Source organism: Gallinula chloropus, assembly GCF_964237585.1.
Source record: "Gallinula chloropus genome assembly, chromosome: 11".
Taxonomy (NCBI): Eukaryota; Metazoa; Chordata; class Aves; order Gruiformes; family Rallidae; genus Gallinula; species Gallinula chloropus.
This window is the reverse complement of record NC_140096.1, coordinates 10,048,447-10,074,825: the sequence shown is the minus strand read 5'-3', so window position 1 is coordinate 10,074,825 and position 26,379 is coordinate 10,048,447. Positions and strand designations below refer to the sequence as shown.

The 26,379-nt window shown below is 50.7% G+C and overlaps 2 protein-coding genes across 2 annotated transcripts; one reads left to right on the top strand and one right to left on the bottom strand.

The window, feature by feature from the left end:
* Positions 1–239: 239 nt before the first annotated feature.
* Positions 240–19,683, bottom strand: KIF4A (kinesin family member 4A; the record flags this gene model as incomplete). Its single annotated transcript, XM_084268984.1, has 30 exons — positions 240–428; positions 1,027–1,149; positions 2,428–2,547; positions 3,749–3,907; positions 4,553–4,654; positions 4,744–4,821; positions 5,592–5,699; positions 6,069–6,239; positions 7,076–7,205; positions 7,642–7,736; positions 7,903–8,058; positions 8,293–8,406; positions 8,974–9,057; positions 9,890–10,000; positions 10,485–10,629; positions 10,907–11,010; positions 11,310–11,495; positions 11,805–11,870; positions 12,572–12,677; positions 12,881–12,939; positions 13,060–13,195; positions 13,849–13,910; positions 14,857–15,032; positions 16,172–16,291; positions 16,499–16,593; positions 16,835–17,001; positions 18,165–18,257; positions 18,551–18,741; positions 19,320–19,434; positions 19,561–19,683. 30 exons carry the CDS (start codon positions 19,681–19,683, stop codon positions 240–242), a joined length of 3,684 nt encoding a protein of 1,227 aa, XP_084125110.1.
* Positions 19,684–20,240: 557 nt separating this feature from the next.
* PDZD11 (PDZ domain containing 11) lies at positions 20,241–23,066 on the top strand. Its single transcript, XM_084269078.1, has 6 exons — positions 20,241–20,329; positions 20,440–20,523; positions 20,919–20,975; positions 21,298–21,396; positions 21,515–21,575; positions 22,068–23,066. Exons 1-6 carry the CDS (start codon positions 20,243–20,245, stop codon positions 22,100–22,102), a joined length of 423 nt encoding a protein of 140 aa, XP_084125204.1. The 5' UTR covers positions 20,241–20,242; the 3' UTR covers positions 22,103–23,066.
* The last annotated feature ends 3,313 nt before the right edge of the window (positions 23,067–26,379 follow it).

Below are 26,379 nucleotides of genomic sequence, written 5' to 3'. Positions count from 1 at the left end.
GATAATCACCTCTGAACACCACAGGAAGTGCAGAGGGAAAGTTTCTTAGGACAGGCACAAGACCCCACATACAAATATTTACACACACAACCAACCAGGAACTAGTGTTTGACTCCTTTGAGCAGCCAGCAGGCAGGACAGGCCTCAGGCAGCTGGCTGCAGCAAGAGATCCCAACACCCAAACGAGTCACCAGGAACATGGTCTGAAGCATCACAGGGCAACCCAGGCCCAGGGCACCTCAGTCCAGCTCCTCTTTGATGGGGGTACAACCTGAGAAGAAGCTGGTGTTGCTGTTCAGCATTCTCTTCTTCTTCTTCTTCACAAAGGGTACCTGGTTCTCTTGGGACTCCTCATCTCTCAGGAGCTGGGAAGGAGCACAGCTGGGCTTATTCACAAACACCTCTTGGTCTGTGATGTCTTTCAGGACCTATCAAAATGCCAGGAAGATGATTTGGAGTTGTGTGCCACCCCGAAGCAGGCAGCTGGCTTGCACCAGAGCTCAGAGGCAGCACATTGCACCAGAATAGAGAAGTCACCAGGCCAGAGCTGCTTAATCTCTACACTCAAGTTGAAATTCTAAGGACAAATCTGAGTGCTGCACAGGAAGAGACAGTAGTTGGAACAGCATGCAGGGGGCACACGGAGGACAAGGGAACCCCTTCAGCTGAGGCAAAGGCACAGCTGCCAAGGCAGAGCACACCTTGGGTAAGAACAGCAAGTTCAGACACAGCCAGAAGTGAGTTTGGGCTAAGTGTTCCTCAGTTACCAGCCCCTCTCCTGTGGCTGGAAGGTGCTGTGGGAACATGCTGCAGGAACACATGGCAGGCCTGAGGGGCAAAGTTCTAGTGTGAAAGCTTCAGGACTGAGCAGGCTCAAAGCTCCAGTACAGGCTGGCCTGGCAGCTACAGCCCCTTCACACTTTCCTGGAAGCACACTATCAGCTCAGGTGGATTTATCCTCCTGTAAGATCCACCACTACCATGAACACTGAACCAACCACTTGTCCTCAGAGCTTTAGGCAGTACCTTTGTCGTTGGTGTGATGCACACAGGCTGGAAGAAGGTCTCTCCTGCTGTCACTTCAGTGGGATCTTCGAGTTTGAAGGACCCCTCAGAGTCCCGTGTCTGGTCCTGGCACGGCATGGTGTTCTGAGGGGCAGAACAGCACTGAAGCACTGCTACAACATCCACCCCTTCCTTCCCCCCCTCAAAGGCTGCAGAAAGAGTAGGGGTCCCTCAGCCACCTCCTCCCCAGTTGCAAAGCAGTTCCTGGCACAGGGTGCTAGGGGCCTCTCTCAGGAAACTGGGTTCATACAACAGTCAGTAATTAACGACTTGCTATGGAAGGTCTCTGCTTCAGAGCTCTCAAGAGGCAAGAGCAAGACAGGCATGTTCCAGCAAGAGTTCTAACCAACATGAGTAGCTCACAAACCCTCCTGATGCTACACCCCTTGAGTTATCCCTTCCCTCCTTAAAATCATCTGAAAATGAGTTAATTTTTTGTGGCATCAACAAATATTGTCTTTAGCTCAGTGCAAGAGACAGACTTCAAGTGTTTCTCTTCATATTCCTGGCTGTCAGCTCACAGCAAGGAAACCTCTGTGAGCTGGGACATCCCAGCGATTTCCTCGTCAGTGCCAGAGCACCGTATGGCAGTGGGAAGCTCCCTACCCCCCACCAACAGCCAACACCAGTAACAGTGGCACTTACAGGTGTTGCAGGAAGGTTTATAGAATCACAAGGTTGGAAAAGACCTTTAAGATCATCAAGTCCAACTGTTACTGTCCTGTGCTGACCCAGATCCCTGAGCACCTCATCTCCCCGCCTGTTAAACACACCCAGGGGGGTGACTCAGCCCCTCCCTGGGCAGCCTGTGCCACAGCCCCACAACTCTTGCCAGGGAAGAACTTTTCCCTCACATCTGCTCTGACCCTGCCCTGGGGCAGCTTGAGGCCATTTCCCCTTGTCCCATCTCCTGTTCCCTGGCTGAAGAGACCATCGCCCACCTCTCTGCACCCCCCTGGCAGGTCAGTGGAGGTGGGGAGAAGGTCTCCCCTCAGCCTCCTCTTCTCCAGGCTGAACACCCCCAGCTCCCTCAGCTGCTCCTCAGAGGATTTGCCCTCCAGTCCCTTCCCCAGCCTGGTTGCCCTTCTCTGGACTCACTCCAGGACCTCAATGTCCTTCTTATGGTGAGGAGCCCAGAACTGGACCCAGCACTTGAGGTGCAGCCTCACCAGTGCCCAATACAGGTGCACAATCCTCTCCCCAGACCTACTGGCCACACTATTTCTGATGCAAGCCAAGATGTCTTTGGCTTTCCTGGAAAAAAGCCTGACAAATGGTGTCCACAGCAAGGCTGCTCAGCCCTCACCCAGCTCTGTGTTCCCCCTCATGCAGTGCAGGCACAGGCCCTTCCATCCTACTCACCAGGAAGCTGGTGTCTCTGTTCCTGCATGTTGCAGGGTCACAGCTGCAGTCCTCTGTGCAGCACACCTTCTGCTTCCTGCAGCCACACTGCCTGTTCCCACACAGACCCTTGCAGGAGCACTAAGGGAGAGAAGAGCTCTGTGCAGAAAGAGCTCCAGCACGTTACAGGCTGCATCCAGATCAACACAGCCAGCAACATGTGAAGCAAGGGCAGTACTGGCCACAAGCTGCCATGATCCTTTTGTTGTTTCCCTGTCAGTCCTGCATCCCAGGAAAAGGAACATCTGCCCACCTCCAGAGCCATCTCTTGCTTCAGGATGCCCAGAATAAGCATCCCCAAGCACATGGTCTGACTTCTTACCCAGGATGTGTCAGTGAGACAAGCCAGCATGAGGAGGCAAACCTGAGCTGCTGTACCCAGGGCCCTCTGTGCAATGGAGGTGACCCAACTCAGCTCCTTCACGTCTTGCCTCTCTGCTAGTCTGGGTACAGGAAGCTGTAGCAGACTGCACAGGGCAGCTGCTCCAAGCTATGGGGCAGTAACCTGCATTGGAGCTCCACTGGGCTACAGAAGGGAGCTCAGAAGAGCCAACTGCCAAGCACAACCCCTCCTTCCCATACCACGGCCCAGAAGGGCTCCCCAAAACCCAAACAACTGACAGTGCTGGCATTCAGAATTGATCTGGTTGGCAAGCTCCAGTGAAAGGAGCTAAAGCTAGACCTTAAAACCCAGGAGCTTCTGTGGTATCTGTCACTCAGTGAGAAGTAACGAGTGCCCCACTGTGAAAGGCAGAGGAACACATCTCACAGCAGCACAAGCCCAAAGAGCCGCCCCACTGGTTCAGTGACTTGTGCTCAGCACATTCAAACCCTCCCTTCCATCCCATCAGGAATTAACTGAGCAGCAGGATGAAGCTTCAAGCCCAGCAGAAGACAGGAGCTGAGGCTTCTGGCAGGACAGAGAGCTGCAGTACACAGGGGGACATGACAGGCTGTCCCTCTTCTCCCCCAAAACAGGCTCCATGTAGGAGTAACGCTGCTGCTAGGGCTCCCTGAAGCACACTGGCCAGGGCAGCCCCAGGCAGCAGGACAGAGTATGTGTCCATGGGAGATGACCTGTCCAATTTTAGGAAGGCCTGGCTGACTTCAGGCAGCTTTTCCCCTTTCTGTCAGAAGATCACAATTAACTCCACCAGCAGCACTATAATGCAACAGTGGAAACACCACAGTCAGCTCCTCTGGGCACATACTAGATCCTCAGGAATATGGGCAAGCAATTCCCTTACAAGTAAGGGGAAGCCAAAGGTAACTTGGCTCTTACCCCAACCATGCTCTTCTTCGGTCCTTTGACTGCTTTCACTGGAACCCACTCTGCATCCTCCAGCTCCCCTCCAGACTCTGAGTCAGAGAACAGCTCTTCCATGTCCATCTGTGGGGGCGGCACACGAGGCTTCGCTGTTGTTTGCCGGCGAGTCTTTGGCTGCACACAGACATCACAAGGGTTGAGGCCCCAGAACAAACAACAGGGTGATGTTTTGTGAAGGGTCTTCAGAGTCCCACCCCCCAGTCCCATCCCTGAGACTGCCAAGAAGGCAGTAGGGTTAGGGAAGAGACAAGAGACCAATTTGTCAGGGATTAAACATTCATTCACTCAGCCAGTTTGAACTGCTGGAGTTTGTACAGAGTATAGCTGGCAAAGCTTCCCAACTGAATAGATCTGTATCAGTCTTGGCAAGTTCTAGATCCTCTACTCCTCCCAGCACTAAGATTCATTTCTTTTGCAAAACAACGTTACAATTTGGAGAGAGATGCCTTGCTCCATGATTCAGACACCCCCTGGATTGCCAAGGAGGATACACAGAGACAGACTGAGGAATCAGGGCTGGCTTTTGTGAACAGGTTTTTTTTAAAAAGATCTAAAAACTGGTGCAAGCTAGTTTCAGATGTATCCTGAAAACACAAGCTTAAGAAAAGGACTTTGAAGCAGAGACCAGGCCTGCCTCAGTAAGCAGAGTAAGACACCCTGTGAAGAGAAACTTGGGATAAGATTATTAATAGCCAGTGGTAACTTTGAAAAGAGCCCAGGTACAACACAATCACAAAACCCAGTGTGAGGAGTCTCTACCTTGGGTGGAATGTAATCAAAAGAAGAATCTGGGGACTCAGATGGCATTTGCTTAATGTGACAGAGCTTCTGCCCACTGGCAACTTGGACAAGCAGCAGTTTCTGTGGAGGGGAACAAGAGTCAGCCTTGCCAAATACATTAACCCCCCCACCAGAGAGCTCTTAGGGCTCATGTCAGTTCAGATCTTTACCTGCTTAAGAATCTCATTTTCCTGGAGAAGTTCTTGGTTCTTCTCACAGACCTCCCTCATTTTCTCCAGCTCTTCCTTCTGTTTGAAGAGGAAAGACAAGATGAAAGCTGTTATTATGTGAGGGTAGCCCAAATAGTGGTTTGGAACAAATACTTCTGGGATTTTTCAGATCTTTCCTGCAGCACCAGAGGGGTTTCTCTGTGCTGTCTGACAGGAGTTCAGCTCCAGCTTCTCAACTGTGCAGATCATCTCTACTACTTTGGTTTTTATTTTTAAGTACAACACTCAATTGAGAACACAACCCTTTCAGAGGAGCACTGAAGAACTAATCCTCCCTCTGTTTCTAAGGCTTATCTTCAAGCTGGGTACACCTAGGACTGGCTTTGCTTTACTACATCACTGAGCTCACCCTGCCAGAGGAGTCTGCTGCACCTCTTGACTCTCTCAGTCAGAGGTGGTGTAACATGGGTGTGAGATCAAAGTTCAGTTCTGCTCCTGCCCATAGCACAGCAGGAGCCATGTTCAGCAACACACGAGTAATAACGTGTTGAATATCCTAACTAGAGGTGTTCTGAGCATGAAGGAGGCATGCACAAGCCAGTGACATTGTGGTAGGCCTAATGGCTGCATTTACATATTTTAATTAAATAAATTAAAGATACACAGGAGGAAAACCCCACAGGCTTACTCAAGTCTGTATAGCAGCTAGGCCCTGCAGCCCAGTGAACTGAGCAAGCTTTGCTGCAAGGAGGAATGCTCAGTCCTTCTGCACCTTCCTTACTCTGAAGTTACTATTCTGGGTCTGCCTGATGAGCATGCTCTGGCCAAGCCTCATTCAGACACCCTACCTGGAACTTGAGTTGTTCTTGCAGCTGCTTCTCTTGCTCACTGAATGAACCTTCCAGTTTCTTCTCTGCTGCTTCTTTTTGCTGGAATTGGCTGAGCAGGTACAGCACCTGAAAGCAAGTTAATGCAGCAGAGGATGAGTTCCCAGAGCCATCAGGCAAAGGCCTTGATCATTTCACAGAGGTTCTGCCACTTCCAGCACGATTCTGCCCTGACTGACTTCTAAAAGTTATCACTATCATTACACTGAGGTGTAACATCCTCACTTAAAGCACTGAGAGAAGTGACTGAATAAAGCAACTTGTGAAGGGTGGAAGGAGAGCGGGGAGATTCCCTGGGCTTGAACAGGGAGATTCCCTGCAGGAGCCCAGCACACAGAGCGACAGATTGGTTTCAGCACATCCCCTTTGCCTTTATCTCTGAAGAGAGCTGGGAATCAGAGTCCCCAGCTCTGAAGACTTCTATCATTTACATTTTACCTTTTCCTGGTGGTGTTGTTCCTGCATCAGAAGCTGATTTTGAAACTCAGCCTCCATCTCCTTCCCATGGTTTTGCTCCTCAGTCAGCAGCTTTTGGATGTCTGAGTAGCTGGCTTTGCTCTGCTGAAGGCTGCTCTCCAGCTTGCTTTCCTGCACTTTTGAGGAGACCAGCTGAAAGGCAAAAGCAAAATGATCACCTGGGTCAAGGAGTTCCCTGTTTCAGGGTGTCTCCTGGGGCTGACATGCTTCAGTTGGAAGGTGAAGCATCTCTACCTCACTTCCAACCACCCCAAGAACCAGGGTGGCCTCCAGTAACAGGGGCACTAGACAAGAGATTCAGCACTAGACACCTGAGCAGGATGTCTTGTAATGGTTCTAGATCTCTCTCCTTTCCTGTGGCACTTTAAATCTGAGTACTGGGGGGACCCCAACAAGTGAATGCTCTCCCACATCAGCTCCTTCCCTCTTTTCCTTTCATTCCAAGCACCAAGGACTGATGGATAATTCTGCCATTCAGTTGCTCTTTCCTCAATTCCTCATTAGCCCAATTCCCACTCTCTCCTACCCCCAAGTTCAAGCTTCTCCCATCCCAACATCTGTTCCACTGCTTCCACTCTGACCTCAGAGTGGTCCCCTTGTTTTCCTACAGATTTCCTACAAGGTCAGGAAGTATTTTATGTACTTCCTCTTCTCTTCCATTCTGAACTGTCTCTCCACTTTTACTATTCCATGCAAGCCTTCTACAAGCCCAGCTTTAGCTGGTGCCTCCAGATCCATGTCTGTCCTGCTTCCCTGTTCCCTGATTAATTTGTTTTGCTGGATTTCACTCCCCAAAGTGATCTGCAGTACAGGAGAATATTTTAATCAGAAGTTGCAAAGGAAACCACCCTCATCCAGTGCAACAGCACTTCACTTGAATTCATCTCTGCTGTCAGCCAGTCACTCCCATTCCTTCCCAGCTAAGCACTCAGAGCCTTTGTTTTTAGTGGTGGGAAGTCAGAAGTTACCTCTCCAAGGAGATACTTGAGAGCACATTTAGCCTCCAGAATGGTTGCAATGTTGTCCCAGCGCTGCTTCACACGGTCTCCATTGTCTGCATCCAGGAGTTTCTGCTGCAGATCCGCTATCTGGGCACTCCTTTGGAAGAACATGTGGATATGAGGTTACAGCAGGAGAAAGCCCAGGCCAGTGTCTGGGCTAAAACCAGTTACAGAATATCTGACAAAATAGTTCATGTTAAAGCTTTGACTGCTTAATACAGCAGCTGGAGCTTGCAGTTGTGTATCAGGGAGCCTCTCCTCCACTCCACTTTCCAGCTGAAGGGGCAGCATTCCTCTCTGCAGACATGCTCACCAACAGCTGAGCTCAAAGCACTCAGTGACTGAGCAGAGTCCTCATATCCCCACATTTTGGAAAAAACTCAAACCAGAAAAACCATGAGTCTTATTTACTATTTTTTAGTGTCATTGCATAAGATACTTTACTTTCTCTTCTGTTTCACAGCAGAGCTGGAGATAGAGATTAACAAAAAGGAGGGAAGGCTATGCAAGTCAGCTGTGTCATGCTGCCTTACCTCAGTCCTATCTCTGTTTCCAGGCTCTCTATCTGCTTGGATATGGACACGTCCATCTCTGATGCCTGCAGGTCTGTGAGGGAATAGGTCCGTCTCTGAAGAATCACAGCAACACACAAAAGCAGGAGGTGAGGAAATGCCTGTGAGCCTGGGCTTCCATTCACAGGCAGTTGAGCAGAGCCATACCATGGGAAAGGCTCCAAGTATCTCTCTGTACAGCCAGAGGCAGGGGACAGGGAAAATGGTGTTTCCCACTCTTACCCGGAGCTTTGGAGGTGGGTTTTCCCCAGCCTCTTTCTTCTCTTTAAGCTGAAGGAGCTCCTGTGCCAAGATCTTTCGGTCCTCCAAGAGGTCTGCAAGGTGCCGTCGAGCTTCTTCAGTGCTAACAAGAACTTCAACTTCGTTTGCAAGCCAGCTCTGAAGAGAAAAACCACCACCACCACAGACAGTTTAGTGGTTCACCATACTATAGGCTGAATACTATAGGTCTGAATTCTTCTCTGAAATGCCCTCACAGATAAATAATCCCATCACCTCCCTTAATATCCCATATCCACCCCCTCTGCTCTCCAGTGATAAAGCCCAGCAGCACTAAGGAGTTAAAGCTGTCCCCCCAGTGTTTGTTGGGATGCACAACAGGTCGTTACCCACTTTTACTCGTGCAGCCAGTCCTTCCATCCCCCGACTCTGACTCTCCTTCCGCTTATCCGCCACCTCCCGTTGTTTCTGCAGAGCATCCTTCAGGCGCTTGTTCGCAGCTGCTGCCTGAAAAACACGTTACACAGTGGCTGAACAGCAGCTACTTCACTCAACTTGCAGTGGTTGAAAAGAGGAAGCATTCACAATGTAAACCTGGTACTGAGACAATCAGCAGAGAGAGGAGGGTGAATAAAACCCAAACAGCTTTAGAATTAAGTGAAGACTAGAGTCCTGGTCTTTGTTTCCTTTGCTGAAGTTCCCAGTTTAAAGAGAATCTGCTTCTAGGCCTAGAGGTAGAAGCATCTAGACTGATGGTTTCAAGGTGCCTTTCTTCTGTACAGCCATCCTGAAAGAATTTTGAACTCTGATCTAGAACATTCCAAACTCACTTTACACTTTCTAGCTTGCCTACCTCCAGTAGCCCAATGCTCAAAGGGCAATTTAGCCTTTAACGGGCTGATTTAACCAGAATACCTCAAAGGCTACGAGACAGAAGGGTTGTATCTTTCTACCTAGAGAAAAGCACCTATTTCTAGGCCTCCAGACTGCTTTAAGTTCCTGCACAGCTCCCAACCACACTTTGCAGACCTTCAGGAAGCAGCCAGAAGTTTCTGGCAGGTGTTGGCTCCTTACCTCCTCTGTTTTACGCCGCAGTACGTTGGCCTGCTTCTGAAAGTCTCGCTCCAGCTTCAGTAGCTCATACTGTCTCTTGCGATCCTGGAGGGAAACAGGGTTAGAGCAGATGATAATCACAGAATCACAAGGTTGGAAGAGACCTTTGAAGATCATCAAGTCCAACCAATAAATAGTTTAAAAAAAAAAATCAAATCACTCCACATGAATACTCATGGCCCATTTCACTGTTCTGGGAACAGAGTAATTACATTTGTTGTTCTGCAGTGTAAATGCTTCATGATAATGATGTCACCGATGGTTACAAACTTAAGCTGTGCAGTGCCGCTGAGAGCAAGTGGCTGTTAGGCTGCAGGTGGCTGGAAGGAGCTCTGCACTTTCCACCAAGTTTAGGACCCTGAAGGTTGTAGGACTGCCAGACAGATGTTTAGGACTTAGTGTCCCAAAGGATTGGGGAGCAAGCTTCTTGCAGGAAGAATTCCCATAAGAGCACAACTCCAGAGGTGCAGATGTTTGCTGTCTGTTACACTGGAGTGCTACAGCCACAGGGGTTTCATTACCAGCTCTCACTGTTACCTGCAGGTTCAGCACTCCTTTGAAAGTTCAAATACCTCCCAAGTCTGTGGCCAAATCCTACAACTTTAAATACTTTAAAATATTAAATATATTTGCCTTCTGCTTTAGAGCTGAATCCTGATGACTGTCTGGCAGTCTGAAAGCTATCGACACGAGTGAGTCAATGTACGGAAACTACTGAAAGGTGGCAGCCATATGAACCAATATTAACTTCAAAGCATCCCCCAGATGTTCTTCAGATGCCTGCATGTGAAACAAAGCCTTGCAGCAAGCACTGTCATGATTTGTTCCACTCTTCAGAGGGAGGTAGGTACAGCGTGGGGGTTCCTTGTTTGCTCACCCGCTCTTTCAGCTGGATGACTTCCTTGTCCTTCTGCTGCTTCCAGTGCCTGAATTTCTCAGCATCCTCTTTCATCTGGCGCATCAGCTGCACCCTTTGGTTCTTCATTTCCTGCAAAGCAGAAATGGCTGGAAGAATTGCTTGGTACTGGCATTTTGGGTAGTTCCAGCTCACACCCCTGGTGCTGCTGCCAGGGGTGGGGGCAGAGGAAATATTGCAGCGTGCTGCCCACCCAGAGTACTTGCCTAAGGTCACCCTCAAAAGTGCTGAACCCCAGGAATTCCTCTTCTAAGGCATAAGGGGAAGACTGATGGGTGCACAGGATGCACCATGTGCATACAAAGTGAAGTCAAGTGCTTCAACTGAGGCAGTAAGTTATCAGAATAGCCAGAAGGGACTGGATGACTTCCATTCCTCCAAGCCCGAGTAGTCACCTGCCCATTTTTATTACATGTTGTGGTCACATAGACTGAGAACACCAGTTTTTGGCAAGATATTCCTCTGGCTAACTAGAGAGAAAGGGAGTGCTTTCTGTCTGGAAGCTGCTTTGTCCACACCACAGCAAGCCCAAGAGCTGCACAATGGGGTTGGTTACCCTGATCTCCTGGTTCAGCTTGCAGACTGTGCGTTCTGTAGATTCCTTCAGCTTCAGGAGGTTTGATTGCTCATTCAGCTTTTTCTTCAGCTCATTCATTTGCCCTTCCAACTCCTGAAGCCTTTTCCGACGTCGTTCACTCAATCTGTAAAGAAATCACACTTCAAAGCCAGCCCCCCTCCCCAAATTACAGCTATTCTCAAACAAGTACTCCCCAAAGCAGAGACACCTCAAGGAAAAAAAGAGCAATCTTTCCCACTGATCCCATCAGGCTTCTCTGCAATTCACACAGCTCAAATTGGATGCTAAAGGGATGTAATTGCTTTGAAAGAAGAGCTTTTACACAGCACAGAAGTGCCTGCAGGGTATTTTCACAGGCATATTAACAGAGTTTTCAGGACATCTTGCATGGTTGCTCTTACTTGGCTTGGTTGGCATCCTTCTTTGCCACATGCAGAGCAAGGATTAGCTCCTCCTTTTCTTTCTGCAAATTGCTGACCTCCAGTTCCAGATTCTTGATATTAGTCTAGAAAGGAGAAGAGCAGTAAAACTCCAAATAAAAGCCTTGAAACTCCACTTAGAAAAAGCTTGATGACAGGAGGCCTTGAGAAACCATGTTCCTTTCCAAGAGGCAGTCACCCCCCTACCTTCTCTACTGACACCTCTAGTGCCCAAAGTGACCCAGCTTAAGGAAAGGGACAGACCCAATGAGAACATGCTCAAGAGAGGACAGATCTTCTCCCTTCCCTCCTCAGCCAGCAGAGCCCACATTAATTGGGGAAAATAAACTGACCATACCCTTACACAACTGTCAGACGACCTTACCTGGTATTGGGACTGAATGGGCTCCAGCTGACTGTCATTCTGAGACATTTTTTTGGCAAGTGCCTCTTTCAGAGCCAGGGCTTTATTCAGTTCAAGCAGCTCTTTGGACATCTGTGCTTGACGGAGGGCATGTTGGGTGGTGAAGTCATCTGAGGACCTCTTGTTATCCTGGCCCATTTCTGCTTCCTGGAGGAGACAGAGCAGTGAGCAGAAGAAATCAATCCAAAGCCCTTTAACTAACCGATCACAGTTCCTGCAGAACAATTAAAATTCATCTTTTACAGTAAAAATCAGGTGTTCAGAAACAAGAACAGGTTATTGATCTTGAACACCTCAAGCAACTAATGCTTAATGGAAAGGCAGCGCAAAAGCAACACTTGGTTTAGCAACTATCTGGGTTAGAAAACTGGCATAAGGATGCAGATAATAGAGGAGTGGTGATGGAATGAGAACATGCCCCAGTAAGGTCTGTGCTGCTGGACTCCCCCCACTTACAGCTGTAGCATCCTGTTCAGAATTTGCCATTTCTGTAGCAGCTTCTGTTGCAGCAGCATATTCACTCTGAATAGGACAAAGAGAAGAAAGTTTTTGTAAAGAGTGAAAGACAAAGTAAAATGCAGCTAATAAGTCAGTCTGTTTGCATGTTATGACAGAAAATAACGTTATTCTCCTCTGTCCAGAAAACTCCCTGGAAAGAGGATGCCATGGTCTTCCTCCTTGAGTAAGGTGAGCATACTCCTCCTAGACTAGCTGGCCAAAGCATTCTTTCTAACCTTCCCTGTGCTCCAGCACTGGCAGCCAGCTCCTCACAAGAGCTGGGAACAGGGAAACGTCTAGCAAGGGAAAAAAGAGGTTCCTCAATGAAACAAAGATTTGGCAACTTCTCTTTAACAATTTCAGGTCCTCACAATTCAGGTTGTTTATTAAAACCATCAAGTTTGTCAGGCTCCTTCCAACTTTTGGATGGTGAATCCACACTAATCTCCCACTATGAGATTCTTCCTTCTGTGGAGACTTTCTTTTCCCCCACCCACCACATGCAGCCACTCACACTCAATCAGCCTTTCTGCAGCATTGAAAGCACAGGACAGCTTGTTTTCAGGTGGATGCCAAGAGTCATTCAACACCTGTAATTCCTGGGCTCCTTAAGTGGGGTTTCTGCAGAGTGGAACCCCCCTGCCCTGCTGATCAGCAGGAGAACCCCAGGTTTCATCCAGAAACTCATTTGGCACACACTCTGCCCTCCCCAGATTCAGTCTTACCTGTAACTGAACCAACACTTGCTGCAGATTGCAAATCACCTCCACGCTTTCTTTTAGTTCCTCATCTTCCACAGTCTCTACCAGCTTCTGCAGATCAAGCTTGCACCTGCAGATGTGGGAATAAGCCCACAAGCATTATATGTCATGTCTGCATCACACACACCAGTAAGGAACAACTTCCCCACTGAACATACAAGTGAGTTCTGGATGAACACACGCAAATTGACTGTATCCAGTTGATCCCAACACCACCACTTAATGCCAAAAAAGGTTTCCTTGGCATAAGTTGAGTGTAAAAGCCATACTTACATAGCATGTTGATGAAGTTGCTCTAGTTTGGCATTCACCTTCTCGTTCTCTTGTTCTGTCTAGGAGAAATCAGAATTACACTGAGTTGTAGGAAAAGAGAAACAGACAGAAAAATGCTCATTTATTTACTAAGAGGAAGTCACACAACTTCAAGCTCTTTGTGGGTAGCTGAACCTTACCAAGATGATCCTTTCCAACAGCTGTGCTGTCTGACCAGCAGCCTCACTCAGCCCTCTACTCAGCTTTTGATTCTCCTCTGTTAACAGCTGGTTCTTCTCCATCAGGGACTGAAGATTCTCTGAAGGTGCCATACTACTGCAACGTTAAGGATGAGTTGGCTCGTAAACATGACTTTGCTAGAGGTTTGTAACAGCCCTGATATTACCCCCAAGCTTCCTAAATAACTTGCTATAGATATAGGTTGTAGCAGATGAACAGATATAACTAGATGAAGCCTAATCAAATTAAATTTAATTCAGCCTACCAAGAGTAGGCATTTGCAAGAGAAGACTGCCTTTTGAAACAGTAATGCTGTTACCAACAGCAAGTTTCATTTGAAACATCCTCAGAACACTGACAAACCCCAACTGCTCCCTGCATTTTGTGCTTTTAAAGAACAATAGAGGTGCCCTATGTTTAAATGTAGGGGGGTGAGGAAGAAAAGGGGGATGCATGGGTCTGAGAAACATATATTTAGGAGGTGCTGCCTTGTCCCTCCAATATTTCCTACAATTGGGTTTTGCAGTCTTAAGGGGTTTACTACAAAGCCAAGTGACCCATACACAGGTGAAACTTCAGTGAACACGACAAAAGAGAACAAGAGGAAAAAAATTGTCCAGATGCTATTAGAAAACAACCAGTTTTCTCTGCCCTCCCTCTGCAGCACTGTCTGGAACAAAGGAGATCTAAAGCCTTTGCTGGTGTGTGATGGCCATGCATTACACTGAGCACTAATCTACAAGTCTTACTTGATAGACACTGGGAGGGACCCTCCATGGGCCTGCAGCAGTAACACCTGCAGCTGTTGAACCTAGAAAGACAGACAATAGCCACTTGTAAATCTCTCCCATGTAGGAACTCTGTGGATCAAGGAACATTGTGAATATCCTTAGTCTTTCATCCAAGTCACTGGCTCCACACCTGTCCAGTTACCACTCCTTGTGGAAAGGAACCACACTGCCTTTTCATGAGGAACACTCAGATCAGTGTGTTAAGCCACACACAGACAGTTTACATGCTGTCCCACACAGGGTGTCAGAGACCTCCTTGATCCAGAGGACAGGTCTCCTGTGTTGCTGGCTCTATCACTACCCTTCACATGAGGAAGGGTCAGACCCCTTGCCTTCCTGAGCTACTGGAATACCTGATTTGAAGTTACAGTGTGCTGTTAATAAACATTCTGGTGAACACTCCTATGCTGTGAGCAAAGCCATTTGCTTGCTCCATTATGGACTAAGATCACTGAGTTTTTCTTTGGAGAGGTAGCACAGAGGATTGTCACAAGCATGCTGTCAGGTTAAGTGCAGCAAGCACAGCAAGCCTGGCCAGCTCTCATGGCTAGACAAGCTCTGAGGCACTTGTAGCTTTAGGTTTAACCAGCTCTAATTTATGCATCTTATTTCCCTCTGAAGCTGGCCAAAAACACTCTTTCCACTCCATGCCAGACGTAGGTGATGTTGGCAAGGCAACTCTCACTGCGTTGCTATTTCTGCCTGTAGCCAAACAGGTGGAAAGGAATGCTACCACACTAGTGCTACCACGTCTCTGTAGCATTGAACAGTTGCTGTAGAGTGACAAAAAACTTAATGTATTCCCTTTCCAGCACTCACACAGCCATCTCAGGAGAGAGAAACACACACTAAATCTCTTTTGCACGCTCTGTGTAGCCAGGTATCCTGTGTCTTTGCTTGCTGCTTACTGAGCTTAGTGCCAGAAGGTTAAGTCCACTCCTCTGACATGAAGGAAGCACCCAGTACCTGCTGCTTCAGGTTATGCAACTCAGCTGCCTGGGGATCAAGGTTGACAATGGGTTTGTTCTTGATTTTCCTGGCTCTGTCAGCGTAACGCAGAGTGTTCAGAGTCTCTTCCAGGTTGGAATCCGCTGGGCTCACGCAGGCGATCATGAGAGTGTGGCTGTTCCCACCCAGAGAATCTGAGAAGGAAAACAAGTCATGGTCAGAGCTTGAGAGAGCAAGAATGACTTGCAAAAGATCATTACTAAAATATTTAAGATCACATGAGTACATCTCTATAGCTACAGCTGTTTTCTAGCTGTAGCCACAGAAAGTAGGAGACAGCAGCTGTAGCTGCGTGCCATCACCATCTGTTTTCTCCTCTGGCCCAGGCAGAGCTGGTTTTGGAAGCCAGAATCCCAAAGTTACATCTCAGCTCTAAGTACCAATGATTTCCCTTCAGAATCCCAAATAATTTTCTTGTCCTGTTAAGTAACATCTGTAACTGTAACTACCATCATTTCAGTGTGCCTTTTCTGGCATAGCTGGCAGATCTTCCCCTCCCTCCTCCCTCACAGTTATACTCAAGACCTCCAGAGATATCCAGACATCAGAATCCACACTGTCCTCCAGCTGAAAGTACTACTGGTTAAGAACATACTTGTTCAGATTAAAGGATAGAATGCCATGCAGCCAGCTTGGTGTTACACTAACACATACTGCCTACATGAAGCTTCTGATCAGAGAAAACAGCCCCCCATCCAGCTCTGAATAATCCAGTTTCTTTTTATTAGATATTTTCAGATATGGAAAATACCAGTGAGCCTAACTTTTTGTACCCAACTATTTAACCACCAAAAAAATCCCAGTAAATTGCATTACTATAGCTATACACATATTAAACCCAACCAGATAAGACTCATTAGAAGACCATCACAACTACTGAAAGGTAAGTACCATGAAGACCAGGCTGAAATTCAGACTAAGAGAATAAACACAATGTGCCCAGCGTAGGCACGGACAGCTTGAGCTTCTGGTTGTGATAATCTCCAGCAAGTAGCTGCAGCAGGGTATAACAATACATTCCTGCTTCCAGCCTTCTTATCTTCCTCCTCCCTCCCCCTTAATTGCACTGGATTGGTCTAGTTTCCTCCCATCACATGGGAGAGGCATAAGAGCAGGAGTAGTGAACGAGTCCATCTCAGTGCATGTGTAACCTAAAAGTAAAGGGCATGGAAGAGGTCCAGCTTCAGTCAGGAGTTGTTGGGGTATTTTGCTGACCCCAGTGACAAAGTGCATCAGTAGATTCAGGCTTTATCATCCATCAGCTGTCTCTTACCTTGCAGCAGCCTTGTCAGCTTTGAGTCTCTGTAGGGAACAAACCCTCCCTTTTTGTTTTCATCCCCCAGAGCGCTGATGACATTCCCCAGGCAGAGGAGACCTCTGTTTATGTTGATGCCTGAATACAAACAGATGACAGTGAGTAGAGCTACCTCAACAGCTATCAACTGGCCAATTCCTGCCCCTTTTTAACGGTTAAGAAGGTTTAAAAAAAGGCTTATTTATAAAGGTTAAAGAACTGCTTAGCTCCTCCTGACAAGGACTCAATTTATTAAGCCCAAAGTGGTATGAAACCCCAAGCTGTATCAGTCCTTTTCCTACAGACCTTCTTTTAGTCGGTCTCCCTCAGCCTTGGTCTTCTTTTGTCTCTCAGAGCCAGCAAGATCAACCAGATGCAGCTTGGAGTGAAAACTGCTGTTCCTGTGGCAGAAAGAGACTATTCTACTCTCTTGAGTAAACACACAGTTAGGAAAGGAACTGTAGTTACTACAGTTTAGCTACAGGGATGAAAACATACTTCATGTCAGAGACAGCCAAAGAAAGGCACTGCCTCAGGAGTAGCTCAGCTGAGTTTATCCAAGCTCAAGAGAGAATGACAAGACTCTGAGCTTTTGAGTAAGCCCCTCACAGCTGCCAGGAGTGGCTTTGCCATCACACTTACTTGTCACTTTTCTTCTTCTGGTCAATGCAAATGGTGAAGATGGCATGGGACCGTGAGGACTGGGAGTTCATTGCCGTGGAGGCCACCGTTCTGGAATTGTTCCCTTGCTCTAGGCAGGATACAGTATCTTGGGCACAGGTGACATTTCTTTCAGTTAACCCTACAATCTGTACCCAAGAAGAAAACATTATTTATCCTCTCCCTCCTCTTCACCCCAGCTTACATCAGAAAAGCAACCCCCTGTTCCAGACTAGAGCAGAGAAAGCAAAATCCCTGTGTAAACACAAGTTCACAAGAATTGAGTCTCTCTGCAAGCCCAGGGCTTGGTGTGAGTTCCCCAGACAAAGTTTGTTCTGAGCTTTGCATCAGTATTGTTCAGTCTCATCATCTCTCCTCCATCCTCTCAGCACAAGTTCCTCCGTGCCTGCCCAGCACCAGCTGGGCTGTGGGATGGCAGCAGGGCTCCTCAGTACTCTGGAGAAATCCACAGCTGCTCTGGGATAGCCCTGGCCAAGCTGGGGACTCAAAGCTGTTGCCATCACAGGCAGAGGAAAGGGAAAACTGACAGGACACACACCTTGTGTGAGCAGTCAGGGGAGACAAGTATTAGGGGCATAAAGGACCGAGTAGCAGGGGCTGGTCACGCTCATTGGGAAGCTCTTAAGAGCCACCCTGTCTTCCCAGACCGGTGCCACTGCTAACACAGGGATGAGTCACACCCCAGTTTGTTAGAGAGCAGAGCAGCACAGGATTACACATAACAAACCCCTGACTGGATCAAAGTTACAGGTATCACACACAACAACCACCAACCTACCCCCCGCTGCAAGCTCAAACTGCACAAGGGAGGCACAGCTGATGGACCAAAGTTTAACTACAAAATAAATACTCAGAGCAAGTAGCAGCACAGGGTTTCCTGCACGACTCTCTAAGCACACAGCTGGACAAGACTGCACAGCATAACTCAAAACACAACTCAGGCTCTTAAATAACGTCCCCTCGTGATTTCTTTGTTGCTCACTACCCCTGCTGAGCTGAAGAACACGAGTGCAACAGTTTGAAATTTGATGAAGGCACCCAAAGTGCAACATCCTCAGATATTCCCCAAAGTCAGCCTGCCACAGAGTCAAGTGGCTTTGTCATGAGTGCCTAACCCTATTGGTGTTAGGGAGTGAACTTTAAGGATCCTCAACAGCTGAATGTAGTAGTGATGATCTCACACATATAAATAGAAAGCAGCACTCAAGCAGTCAAGAGCTTTTTTCCAAAGAAACATTCATCCTGAGCCATGTCACCCCTTTATGTCCCCATATCTGAGAGGACAACAGACCTTGATGCCTTCTTTTGGATCTTCCCGTATGCTGATCTGAGCAGATCGTTCTCTTGATGAACACAGCAGGTCTAGAATATCCTCATTGTAGATCTGAAAACATCAGGACACCAGTGCAGAATTAGCAGCCTCACAAGAGAATCACGTGCATAAAGAAAGAGGTGCAGTTGTGTGGAAGTGGTGGGTAACTTTGCATGACAGTCTATTCATTTTACCTTTAGAGAAAGATACCTGGGACTCAGAATCCAGTTCCTGACAAGACCTTATGTAATCTTAAGTTTTGATTTAATAAATACCTATTATTTTAGCGAGGCAGCCTCACTAGAGCTCACTTTAGCTGCAATTCATAACTTCAGAATAGCTTGGAAAACCAAAACAGCTTTTACCTCTAGATAAGAAACTTTGAGAACGAATTCCCAATCCTGCCTTTGCTCCTTCTCCTTAAACAGCAGCTTGATCACCCGAGGGATGACCCCCACGCTCGGCTCATGCTCTTGATTGGCAGTGTAGGTACCTCCCATGGAGTAGGTTTTTCCAGAGCCTGTCTGTCCATAGGCCAAGACTGTAGCATTATACCCTAGAGAACAAAGGGTGCAGGGATCAGACAGTCACGTGGGAACCCAAAGCAAGCTGCATTGTGGTAAAAGTATCCTTCCACAAAAGCCCCATTGCTGTTAGCTTGTACAGCCTTTACTCACAGTGAGCAACATCATGGGGAAGAAAGAAAAAAAGGTCAAGTAAAATTCTCCCAAATCACAGACAGAACTCTTATTCCAGCTCTTTTTAAGTCTGCTCTGTTGCTTTGCTAGAGCTAGCCATACAAATAGCGTAAGCTCTCTGTCACCCCAGTTCCACCTTAGCATCAGCTTCTGGAATAGGATGCTTATTGATTCATCTTATTATTCTGGATAAGATCCTTTTGCCTTCTGCAGCTTCCAGAAGGACCCAGTGAACACACAGAGATTGCAGACAGGCAAGATCTGGCACTTCTCACTAATGGCTGGAGCCAACATCTAGCTAGCAGGCTATTTCATTGTCCAAGAAGAAATGGCTTGGGAACAGAGCACCAGACAGGGCAGCCCCATCTTCCACAGAGCTGAGCCCACCAAAACCCCCAGCACTTCCCAATGGAGCTTCAACTGGGTCGTCACAAACCTTTGAAGATGCCCCGTATGAGAGGGGCGACGGCTGTGTTGAACACTTCCTCTTGTTCGACACAAGGATCGAACACGTAGTCGTAGGTGAAGGACTTGTCGTTACCGACGACCACCTGCGGAGGGGACAGACCGGTGAGGACAGAACGGAGAGCCCTGACGGCTCCGGCAGCAGGCCCCGGGCCGGGGGGGGGAGGGGGGGGACGAGGCCGACCCCCGTCGCGCAGGGGCGGCTCCCTTACTTGCGGTTCCCCCGGCACGAAGGAGAGGCACATCTGGCACCCTTCGCTGGTCTCCTTCGGCACCAAGGGGCGGCAGCGCAGCGCCACGCGCACCGGGATCCCCTTCTCATCTTCCTTCCCCATCTTCGCTCGCCGCAGCCGTCCTGGGGGGGAGCGGGGCCGCGTCTGAGGCCTGGCAGCGAGCGGCGGCTGCCGCTACGAACCGTCCCGCCGGGGCCCAGCGCCGCGACCCTCCCCAGACGCGCCGGGCCTAGCTCGGGAAGCGCCCGGCTCCCGCTACCAGCCTCCCGCCCCTACGGCCACGCCGGGCCCTCGGCACCGGCCTCCCGGCTCCCGCTACCACCTGCCCGGCACTAACAGGCCGCCTCCAGCTCCCGGCCGGCCGCGCCCAGCTCCCACCACCGGCTCCCCGGCTCTGACAGGCCGCGCTCAGCTCCCGCTCCCGGCCTCCCAGCACCCTGAGCCCTCCAGGCGCCCAGGGCCCCCAGCGGGCGGAGGCACAGGCGCGGCCAGCCCGGCGGCGGGACCCACCCCGAGCTGCCGCTACCCACCGACGATGGCGGCGCCGCCGTAACCGCCAAGATTTAAACGGAGTCGCGCGCCCCTCCCCGCCAATGGCGGCGCCGCGCGTCACAGGGCGACGCGAGGGGCGGGCGGCCCCGTCAGGCGGCGCGGCGGCACCATGGAGGCCCGGCTGCCCTACGACGACTTCCCGGTGGTGTTCCTGCCGCCCTACGAGAGCCCGCCCGCCTGGGTGCCGCCGCACGAGGTGAGGGGACGGGGCCGGCCCGGGCTGGCGGCAGAGCGGGCGGCGGGGCCCGGGCCGCGGCCCGGCCCCGGGTGCCGCCGCCTGACGGCCGGCGCGGCGTTGCCTTGCAGAGGGTCTATCACCCCGACTACAACAACGAGCTCACCCAGTTCCTGCCCCGCACCATCGTCCTGAAGAAGCCGCCCGGGGCGCAGGTGAGACCCCGCTGAATCGTCCCCCCTTCCCCCCCACCCCTCACAAGGGGACGCGGCGTTTCCCTGGTTGCTGCGGAAGGGCGGCTGGCAGCACCCTTGGCCTAGCAGGGCAGGGCCCCGCTGCTTTCCTCCTCCCGGGACTGGGGGGGAAAGGGCCGGGCCGGCCCCTGCCCCGCTGGAAAGGGAAGGGCCGGGCCGTGCCCTGGGTAGAGAGGAGAGCGCCGTGGGTGCGGCAGGGAAGTGCGGTGGGGACGGCGAGGCAGGAGGTAGCAGAGAGGGAGCGGTGCTGGGTGCTGCCTGGAGGAAGGCTGCAGCACAGAGGCCTTTGCCGATCCAGGGGGAAGGGTCCTGGGCCGGAGGGGGTGACTGCATTTCACTGCTGGTTTCTCTCACAGCTGGGCTTCAACATCCGTGGAGGAAAAGCCTCGCAGCTGGGTATCTTCATCTCTAAGGTGTGTCTGTGCTATTGCCATTCCCTTCCTGTGACTTGGCTGGTCCCTGGGGTGTTGCTGAGCCAGCTGGCTGCTCAGAGAGGCTGTCCTATGCCTTATGTGCCTCTCTGCGCTCACAGCTGTGATTTGCCATGCAGCATTTCCTGATTGCTCCCCATCCCATGGAGTGTCACTGGTGCACTGCACCCATCCTCCCCAGTCCCATGTGAGCATGCTAGATGTGCACCCTGGGGAGGGGCTGGGCTGTTGTCACGCAGGAGGGGGACTGTGGCATGGGCTGTACCAAAGAGTCATTCCTGCTGTCTCTGCTCTTCCCTTCCAGGTGATCCCTGACTCGGATGCACACAGAGCAGGGCTGCAGGAAGGGGACCAGGTGCTCTCTGTAAATGATGTGGATTTCCAGGACATTGAGCACAGCAAGGTGAGGGACAGGAATCCATACACATGCCACCTCCTCCCAGCCTCTCAGCTGGTGACACTGCACAACCAACCTTACCTCCAGCCCAGTCTGGTCACTGAGCAGGTCTTTCTGCTTTCAGGCTGTGGAGATCCTGAAGACAGCCCGTGAAATCACCATGCGCGTGCGTTACTTTCCCTACAGTAAGTCCCTGCTAGCTCTGAGCCCGGTCACCTGGCAGCATTCCTTCTTGGGAAGCAGACTGTCCTGCATCCCTGCCGAGTCCACGGTCATGGATGGTGTAAAGCCCAGAGGTCAGAAGGAACACTGGGCATCGATTTAGGGATCAGGACAGGTACAGACACAAACCAGTAAGGATTTGCCTTAGCTGCCCACACAGAAGGACTTGTAGAGCAGAGCTTAGCAACACCGTGCTACAAGGTGGGGGTTGTTGAATGGAAGGATTAACTTTAGAGCTGTTCAGGTAGCCACTTATCCTTGAATAGCATAGTGACAGCAGTTGTTCCTATCGGGCCTGTGTGCTTGCGGCTTTTTGTCCTCCCTAAGGACATTAACTTCTGAGTGAAGCAAAAGATTGTATTAACTCTTGGCTTCCTATAACATTTTGGTGAGTTCTCCCTTGCCCTCAGTGACTGCCCCTCCCCTCTCAGCCTTGTCTTCTCTGTCCCTTCCAGATTACCAGAGACAGAAGGAAAGAACTGTTCACTAGCCAGCATCTGTCTGCTGGGTCTCCAGAGCAGCCATCCTGCAAAACAAGTCTTCACTACTTTTCCTCAACACCTGAGATGATGACACATCAAGTTTCAGCTGCTGCTGGAGGTACAAGTACCCTGCTGGCTGCACAGGCATCAGTTCCACTTCCTGGGATGCCAACGGAGTCTTATTTAGCTGGATGATGGATGGGGCTTTAGTCTGTGCTCCTTGAACTGGGTGTTGAAACAAGCTGATGTGGAAGCGGGTAACTGAGGGCAGCTTCTCCAGCAAGTTCTATGCTTCTCTTCTAGCAGGACTTAAATTGAGTGCTTTTCTGGTTCTGGATCCAACCCTTGTTGCTAGCTGTAAGGCCGAGAGGGTCTGAGGGTGCTTGAGCACAGCATGGCCTGTGTACTCCAAGAGGTCAACCTGTTTGCTTCTCTGGTGACACTGAATTCCTTCCTTCTCCACTCTCCTACCTCTGCTCTACACCACCGGGTTTCCTTGGGACTCAGATGGAGGTAAAACCCGCTCAAACTCAGTGCCTGTCTCACTGCACCGCTCCACTGAGGCACTGCTGCTGCCCAGGGACCCCCACACTGCGGGGCTGGGACACTGGGAGCACATTTCTGTCCCCACTGCAGACATTTGGCTGGGCTCCCTCAGGCGTGGTGCTTGTGTGGTTCAGGGTTTTCACTCACCAAACCTTCCTTCACTCAGCACAGCCCTGTCCCTGCCACGTGCTCCCATCAGAACATCCCCACTGCTTTGAGGGAAGCTGCTCCCCTTCCCTGTTCTCCTGGAAAGGGGAGGAAGCCTATGCCCTGCACGGGGAGAGTGCACGTGGAAACATGTAGATGTGGGTACAAACACACAGTAGTGATGTGTTACTAATGGCACCAGGACAGCCCTTGCTCTGGCCTTCTGCGCGGTGTTTTCCTCCTCCCTGTAGTAACTGAAGTAATAAAACAAGTCCAGCACCCTGAGTTTGTCTTACTCCCGCTCCGGAAGGGTCCATGGAGGGTTGTTGGGCGCTGCCTGAGGAAAGGCCAGGCAGACAGCTGGAACAGGGCCAGCTGTCCTTGCAGGCTCCAGGAGTGTGGGATCCACATGGGGTGCGGCTCTGGTTTCAGGGGTTTTTACCCCAGAGCAGTGCCTGAGAGTTGTGTTCAAGGGGTCTGTCACCTCCTGACCCCTCTGGTGCTGCCAGCAGGTTGGCTTCCTGCTGGGCAGGAAGGTGAGCCAGGCTGGAGCAGGGTAAAATACACTAGAAAAGGGGCTTTTACTCAGAATTAAGAAATAAACAGATTTTCTACCAGGGAACATCCTGGGAGCCCCACCTGAACACCCTGAGAAGAGACAGATGGGACACTGACCTCCCCGGTCTCACTCCAGTCCCCCAGCTTTTACTTGTTCCCTGGGGCAGGGGGATGCTGGGATCAGGGCAAGGCCATGTTCCAGACTGCTCCATCTTCCCTTCTCACCCTGTTGTGCTGTGACGTGCCAGGGCAGAGGCTCAGTGCCCAGCCCCAAAGCCAAGGCCATGCTCCATGCACACATCAGGCTTTGGGCACACCCCCCACATGTGGAGGAGCCAAGAGGCACCTTCAGCCCTGTCTGGGTGTTCAGCCAGCCCCACTTGAGCAGGGACAGCTCCCTCCTGCCCTGACGCAGAGGTAATTGCAGCTGTGAGGGCTGTGGGCGAACAGGAAAGAGCAGATTCTTTCCCAAGCCACATTCAGCCCTTTGTTATCTTGACTGACAGCAGAGCTGGGTTTGTACCGGCTGCCACGGTCCATTTCATCCTCCAGAAATGGAGGGACTGAGGAGCGGTACTGATCCCTGTGGGGAAAAGGATAGGGAGGCAACACAGGGATGTTCTAGTGACTTGTAAGAGAAGCCAGGAGTCAGGAGCACTGGAGCAGCTTTAGCTTGTCAATGAGTAACTCCCTGGGCAGGGAAGCAGCCCCGCAGCAGAGGTGACAACTGGTGACAACTTGACCTTTGGGACAACAGCAGCAGCTCCAGAACAGGCTGTGCTGTTACACCCGAGATACACACTGTGCAGCTCCTCTCTGCCTGGCCTGTCCCAGCTGTCAGCTCCACAGGGTCACTTTGTGAGAGAAAAGGTGACAAACCCTGAGATGTTCTTACTGTGACCCACTGCAGGAGCCTGAGCAGCACCGCTGTGGAGTTCAGAGTGCAGTTACACTTCCCATACTGATGTCCCTGCCTCACGCTGCCATGCAGCCCAGCATCTCCTCCACGATCCTGCTTAGACAGGGTCAGGCTGGGTACCACACAAGCAGGAACACGAGCTGTCATGTTACTCAGCCCTCTGGCTTTGGACAGGAGCCAGGCAGCTGCCCAGGCTGGCAGGATGTGACACCACACCAGAAAAGCCCAGATGCCCATTCCCAGTGCAGCCCTGCCACCAAGGGAGGGTGGCACGCACACCTTGGCAATGCTCCGCTCACCTCTGGTGTGCCAGGTACTCCAAACTTTTATTTACAGCCCACTTCAGCAAACACCCTGAGACCAAGGGGGAAGAGAAGTTATCCTGCCAAAACACATCTGTGCTCTTACCAATCGCCCAGAGCAACCTGCAGCATTAGCACAGTGGTTGCCAACGAGGGTCTGGAGCAGGGCAGCACCACGTTTTGTAGGCTGACAAGGAGGATTTCCACTGACTGGGGCCAGAATTGGCACCACCCTGCCCTGGGAGGGGGGTGACTGCCATCTGGTCAGCGACACCAAACACTGCCTTTGGGTTCCCAAAACACCTTGCACCCCAAGGGGAGCTCGTGAGGGTTTGGGGAGAGGGGAGAGAGAGAGAAAGGAGCTGGGACACCAGTGCTTCCCCTAGGGTGGTGACAGGAGCAGGACACGAACAGACCTGTTAAACGGAGGAGCATCCCGAGGAGCAGCAGCAGAGGCAGAGGAGGCCCCTCTCTGGCAGCAGGACAGCAGAGGTGTTGGTGAAATAACTTTATTTAGTGTGATACACGGCTGTGGTCAGACAGTCCATACTCATAGTAATAGTCACACTTACTCGGCTAACAGCTAGGAGACAGCAGGGCCAGACACACACGCAATATTATACACATCCATAGAGAAGACAGCGGGAAGTGAACTATTTTATTTCACTAGTTACCCCCCCTGGTACTTAGGGTCTCCCCCCCCTCCCTCCCCCCAGGTCCGTGACTCAGAACAACACGACAGCAGAGCAGCGCACACCCGCCTGTGAGAAGGGGACAGCAAAACCTGTTCTACAGCAGACACGGACACACCGACAAACATCAGCAATTCCCACACAACAGGGGTATGTACAGAGGAGGGGGCTGAGCTTCCCGCCGGCGCTGGGACTGTGGGGAAAGGGGTGGGGGGAGGACACACTCCAGAGTGAAATGGGAAACAACATCCCAGCTTCCTCCTGCAGGCCAGCTCACCCAGAGGGGAAGGGACAGGGCTCTAGGGAACAAAGGGTCTGTCACCACCAGAGAGGTGACTTGCCACCCGTAAGCCAACACAAGGACTCCCAGCTTTCAGTCCGAGGCCACCCCTTCCCCTCCCTGTGGTGGCTTCAAAGTGCACACACTGCTGCATCAGTGACCAACAGGCATCCCTGCTAGGGGAGCGTCACCCACCAAACATCGGTGTCCCCACCGTCACCCTGCGGTCAGTGTTCTCCTACCCATTAGCATCCCCCCCGGCAGCATGACACAGGCCGGGTGATGAAAACAACAGTGAATGGCTATTTTATTCTCCTCTCTGTCAACAGACAAACCTACAGACTTCTGGCTATGGCAGATGGATGAAAAACCCCCAGTAAAAGTCTCTGACGAGCTCTATTAATGAATGAGAAACCAGGAGCAGGGGGGAGAGGAGGTATTTCCCAACTCCCAAGGTTGAGAAGGGACACCCAAATTCACTTCAGCAGCATACATTCCTCCACTCCCCTACCCAGGTCCCACAGTAAATCCCTGCCACTGCTTATCTCCGCTTTGGCAATGTTGCAGCTTAAAACTATCCCAGAAGCTAAACAGCTGCTAGTCCCATCCTGCAGAAGTCTCCTACAAAGGCAAAAGCAGCCCTCTTTGATTTCATCAAGCAGCAACCTAGGTGTGAGAGTAGAGCAGCCATGGCTGAGCTCCTGCCTGCTGCGGCTCTCCCGCTCTGCACCAAGAAACTCTCTGTCTATGTGATACCTAATGGGAGAAAAGGAAGGAGCCTGAACAGCATCTGTGACTCCCAGGGCAGGTATTGCACCTGTAGTGATGGATTCCAGGTGTT